Raw genomic sequence first — 6,000 nt, 5'->3', positions numbered from 1 at the left:
AAATGGCAGGACAAAATACGGGATACCCTTATCGGTCGTGTGTGGCATAAGTCCACATACCCAACAATTTGTTGTATTTATTACAATCTGGTCTTGGTGTAGAAGTTGAATGAATGAGTTATTTATGAACTCCAATCTTCTGGCAGACTCGTGTTCAGGAAAAGGGTGAAAAGAGTGTGTGAAAACAGTAGGAGGAGGTATGGGCGGTGTAGTGGGTGCAAATGAGACTCGAAAGGTGAATAAAGCATAGCCTATAAAAAACATTATTATACTACACAACATGAAAATGCATATTATTGAAAATTGTATGTTTGTTATTACAGTGCATATTCTTGCTTTAAAGTTCACGGGTTTGGTAGGTCTCTCCATCTCGGAAAACTCCATCCACTCTAATTTGCTGCCCGCGGTGGGAGGTTGTTTCTGCTGAAGAGTGCCTCTGTCAGTCCAGGGTAACTCCCTTGAACCAACAGAACTGTCCACCTAACCGTCTCCAGCTGCACTCCAAAGACTGTGGCAACTGCGACCCTAGCAGCAGAACCGGATGGCGGTTCGAAAAAACAAAAATAAGCAAGTTTCCTAGATGAGAGCTGCACAATTTTTTTTTATTTATTTATTTGTCCATAGTCATGGGTCTTGGCCTCAAATTGTAGCGGTTCCTGCCGGGCTCTGTCTGGTCCAGAAACAGGAGTTCAGGCTCCGCAGTGTTCAATCGAATCGATGGAGGCACAGCTTCTTGCAAAATGTTGTTGTTTTCTCTTTCAGAGTTCATTCCCTTTATACGAGCATCGCTAAAAGGTATGAAGCAGGGCACAGTCTCGGCTTCGGAGTCAGCAATGTTCTCCTGGACCCACCGGTCATATGGCAAAGGTAAAGGGATTCGTTTAACGTGCACACCGTGCACCCAACTTTTCTTGCCGTGCACTCGGACTGCGGTGCGGGTTGCCAGCAGCACTTGGTGGGGTCCCGTCCAGCGAGGCTGTTCGTTCTTGCTTCGCTGAAAGTTACGCACTAAGACCCAGGTGCCGGGTTCAATAGTGTGGCCTGGATCATCAGAAGCTGGTGGTAGGGAACTGTGAACCTGTTGGTGCAAAACACATAATTTAGTTGTCAGTTCATACAAATAGTCAAGCAGCACAGGATGCTCTACTTCACTAAACTTTTTGGGTCTAGGCACTCCCCATATGTTGGCCGGACGGCCGAAAACTATTTCATAGGGACTAAGTTTTAATCTAGAGTGCACAGTCATTCTGGTGGATAGGAGTGCTAAGGGTAGAGCGTCAGGCCATGTAAGGCCAGTGCTCGCTTGGATTTTGGCGAGTTTTAGCTTTAGGGTGCCATTGTAGCATTCTACTAATCCAGCTGATTGGGGGTGATTTGCAGCGTGGAACTTCTGTCTGATGCCTAGCCCTTCGCACACTTGCTTCATCACTCGACCCACAAATTCACTCCCATTATCACTCCAGACCATTCTCGGCATTCCAAATCTCGGGAAGAATTCTTTGACAAGGGCTTTCGCTGTGGACAAGGCAGTATTGCCCTTAAGGGGATATGCTTCCACCCACCTGGAAAAGGCGCAAACAACAACGAGTACATATTTCAGGTTGTTGCACCTTTCCATGTGGATGAAATCTAGCTGCAAAACCTTGAACGGATACGTAGGAGGTGCAAAATGACCAGCTGGAGTTGGGGTTCCCCTACCAGGATTGTGTTTCAGACATACCATGCAATTTTTGACTACATTCTCTGCACACTTAGGGATTCCACTATTCTGCCATACTGGGGCCAACAACTTGCAGATTCCTTTCACACTAATATGAGCCATTCCATGGGCCATTGTCACCACTGCAAGCACGTACGCATCGGGTAGCAGCCATCTCTGATGCTCTGACAACTCCACCCAACAACCATTCGCATCCATTTTACCCGTACTTTCTCTCCACGTGTTCAACTCTTTCTCTGTAGCCTCAGATTGAATGGACTTCACACTCTTTATTGTGTCCTCACACATTCCAACATCACCAACCCATCTTGCAGGGCCTGCAACATACATTCGGCTCATCGCATTCCTTGCAGTTTCTTTTGCTATTTCGTCCGCAAATGCATTTCCACGACCAACATCATCAGTCACCTTCTTGTGGGCACTACATTTAACGATCACGACTTGCAGAGGCAAGGTCAGTGATTCAAGAAGCTCATTCACCAACTGGCCATGCTGGATCTTATCTCCATGCGAAGTCAGGAACCCACGCTCTCTCCACAATCGTCCAAAACTATGAGCCACTCCAAACGCATACTGGCTATCAGTGTAGATGGTCACTTTCATCCCTTTCGACAACACACATGCTCTTGTAAGTGCAATCAATTCTGCTGCTTGGGCTGAGTTATGCGGAATACGTGCAGCTTCAACAATCGTATGCAAAGTTGTGACAGCATATGCTGCAGTTGTGTCACCATTCGGAAGCTTGAAGCATGAACCATCCACCCATAAGGTACTATCACATTCAGCAAGAGGAGTATCCTGGAGATCTATTCTCACTTTTGTTTCTTCTTCTGTTCTAAGAAAACAATCATGCTGCTCGTCAACATTCCCTGTCTCAACTGGAATCGGCAACAACGTGGCTGGGTTGAGTGTGCTGCATCTTTTGATGTGCCTATGGCTTGCTAACAAGGTTAGTTCATAACCAGACAATCGAGCACTAGTGAAGTGCTGTGTCTTTGTCCTGTTCAACAACGTGTCCACTGCATGTGGAACCATTACAATTAAGGTGTTATTCATCACTAAGCCAGCAGACTGTCGAATAGAAACAGCTGCTGCTGCTGTTGCTCTTAAACAACTTGGCAATGCTTTAGCTACCGGGTCCAAAGTCGACAAAAAATACGCGCATGGACGCTGCTTGTCCCCAAACAACTGTGTCAACACGGACAATGCACAACCTTCTTTCTCGTGGACGTACAATGTAAAGGGCTTACTGTAGTTGGGTGTACCTAACACAGGAGCCGAACATAATGCTGTGCGCAATTCAGAAAAACTTTTCTGACACTCTTCGGACCAAGGAACAAGATTGGGTGTATCTTTGCACGTTAATGCCACCAAAGGTTTGGCCAGCAAAGAAAAATTTGGAATCCACTGCCTACAGTACGATGTAATACCCAAGAAAGCACGTACTTCTCTCTGTGTTCTGGGCACACTCAATTTCGCAATTGCCTGTATTCTTTCTGGGGTCAGTTTCCTTCCCTCCTTCGATAAGAGATGACCTAAGTAGGTCACTTCTTGTCGACAATATTGCATTTTAGACAGAGACACTTTGTGATGCAGATCACACAAATGACGCAACAGAGACAACGTTGCTTCTTTACAGATTTCCTCAGAATGTGCAGCAACAAGCAAATCATCAACATACTGAATGAGGGTAGCGCCATCAGGTAAAACAATCGTGTCAAGCTGCGTTTATAAAGCTTGACTATATATTGACGGACTTTCACAGTAGCCCTGGGGAGCGCGTTTAAAGCGGAAGCTTCGACCTCCTAAACTGAAGCCAAAAATATCCCTACTCTCCTCAGCAATGGGGATGCTGAAGAAAGCATTCTTCAAGTAAATCACTGAAAACCATGTTGCAGAAGCTGGAATCATAGTCAATAGTGCAGTAATGTCGGGCACAACTGGGAATTGTGGTACAACTATTGTATTGACCTCTCTAAGATCAATCACGAATCTGTAAACAGGTGGCTGGGAAGGGTCAGTTCGTTTCAAAACAGGCAGAACAGGACTATTGCAAACGTTGCCTCGTGTTTCTTCGATCACATCTTTTGCAATCAGATCATAAATGATCGTTAGCAAAGCTTTTTCGCCTTCACTAGAAATTTTGTATTGGGGAATGCGCGGTATTTTAACATTGGCTTTCAATGTCACAACATATGGTGGTATTTCCAAAAGACCTACATCATTAGGACCAGTAGCCCAAAGAACATTAGGGAGAGATGACAATTCTGTTGGAAGTTTGTCCTTTGACAAATACATTTGAGAAATCACTTTCTTACCCAGTGTAAGTTGTACTCCTGAAGGAGAACAATACAAAGTCGCATATAATCTTTTCAACAGGTCTAATCCCAACAAGTTTTCACCACAACCTGTGGTTAGAATAAGGGGTGCCTCAAATTCGCAAGGACCAACAGAAAGGGACAAAGGGTCAGAAATCGTATTTCTAACTGGGGCGCCAGATAAACCTACTGATACATTTGTTTTGCCAGACAAAGGTGCACCAGGGAGTTCAGAGTGCATAATAGAACTCTTTGTAGCACCAGTATCCAACAGAAAAGGCTCTGACACACCTGATGTAATCACCTCAACATAAGGTCCACTCTGATCTACTAGAACTGAAACAACTCCCTCTCTTTGTCTATGGCTGTCCTAGCAATTATTACTTTCTGTCTGCTCATCTTCTGCATAGTAATTATCAGCATAGTACTGAGCTGTCCTACCAGATGCGTTATTCTGCTGATCAAACCTGTTCATCGAATTTTGAGGTGGAAGAGACTGTGCGTTTTGGGGGAAATTTCCACGCCCTCTACCTCTAGTTGCTTGTTGAACACCTCGACCTCTTACACCAGTAGCACCATTTGCACGCTGTAATAAAATAGGACAACTATACTTAAAATGACCCTCTTCCTTACAGTATGAACACTGGTTGGGGCCTACAGGGACACGTTGTTGAGTATACTCGACTCTTTGCGAGTTCCTTTGATACTGTTGAGGCTGCTGATAGTTGTTCGAATAGTTACTTTGAGCACCATTATTTTGACTACCACGTGGCGGGTACGCTTGCTGTAACTAAACCTTCGTTTTCAACTCTTTAGTTTTCTTTTCTACTCTATCTTTCTCATCTTTATCTCTGTTTTCGTAGTACTGTGCAGTAGCCAATATCTGTGCTGAAGAGGAAACTGCCCAAGAACTCTCTGAATCTTTCAACTTTTTACACAACTCGGGAAGTAGATTATGCACAAATTTATCGACGAACAATTGCTGACCACCTTCCGTGCTCATATCTTGACCACTGTGGTCGACAAACGTTTCTTCAAACCTAGTGAAGAAATCTGAAACCGTTTCATCTTTCTTCTGCTTACACGCAGACAACTTATCCCAATTTACAAGCATCGCAGGCATTAGAGTTTGCATATAAGTAATGATCCTACCAGGGAGTTCCGCTACTAAAGGCTCAGGTTTAGCACCACCAATCTGTCGGGAATCTGCAGCAATAATATTAGCCCATGAATCACCTAACTCCTGATCATGATCTGCATGGCGAATCTTTCCCCATAAAGGCTGTGGAACAACGTTCCCAAACAACATGTCTATGTCAGCTAAATTCATGATACATGACCCAGCAGTCTGTGACAACTCTTTGTAATACCCTGCAGGATTCTTACGGGGATCAGGCAATGTCTGCTTGAGGCCCAAAACTTCAGCTCGCTTCCATGGAACATGTACCCACACACGCTGAAAATGTGGCAGAACAATCGGAACAGCATTTGCGTCCCCTTCCCTCCAGACTGGGGGAACTTCTCTCATGGGATATTGTCTTCCCTTCTTTTTAATAGAGGAATCAGACCCAAACAGTGACCTAGAAACACCTTCAGTCCTAAGAGATAACAACTTCGCAACTGCTTTCTCAACATCTGAATCCACAATTGCGCCTTTTGAAAACTCGAACCGTACATGGCTCAACTCGGGCGGATTAGAGTCCAAATCATTGTCTTCTAAATCTTCACACAGAAAAGCACACATTTTCTCAAAAACGTATCTTTGCTTTGGTTCTTCCCACTGATGGAAGAGATCCATAACAGACTCTAGCCCATACCTCGTTGGGTCAGTCACCAATCTATGTGCCAAATAATTCAACGTTTCCTTCTCCCTAGGATCAGGCAGTTGACTACGTGTGTTCAGGAGTTACACTTTTTGCACCAAAGAGAGGATGCAACAAACTAGCGACAGTACTAGCCACT

General features: G+C 44.6%; 1 protein-coding gene across 1 annotated transcript in view; it reads right to left on the bottom strand.

Annotated features, from left to right (window-relative positions):
- Positions 1-610: 610 nt before the first annotated feature.
- The window catches only part of LOC144806570 (uncharacterized), a 66,942-nt gene continuing 61,552 nt past the window's right edge, over positions 611-6,000 (bottom strand). The window contains exon 4 of the mRNA XM_078672905.1: positions 611-1,078. Coding sequence (XP_078529031.1) covers positions 611-1,078 — 468 coding nt within the window. The remainder of the gene's footprint in view (positions 1,079-6,000) is intronic.

This window comes from Lissotriton helveticus, assembly GCF_964261635.1.
Source record: "Lissotriton helveticus chromosome 1_1 unlocalized genomic scaffold, aLisHel1.1 SUPER_1_unloc_88, whole genome shotgun sequence".
NCBI lineage: Eukaryota > Metazoa > Chordata > Amphibia > Caudata > Salamandridae > Lissotriton > Lissotriton helveticus.
Note: the sequence above shows the minus strand (reverse complement) of the source record. Positions and strands in the feature narration are given on the sequence as shown.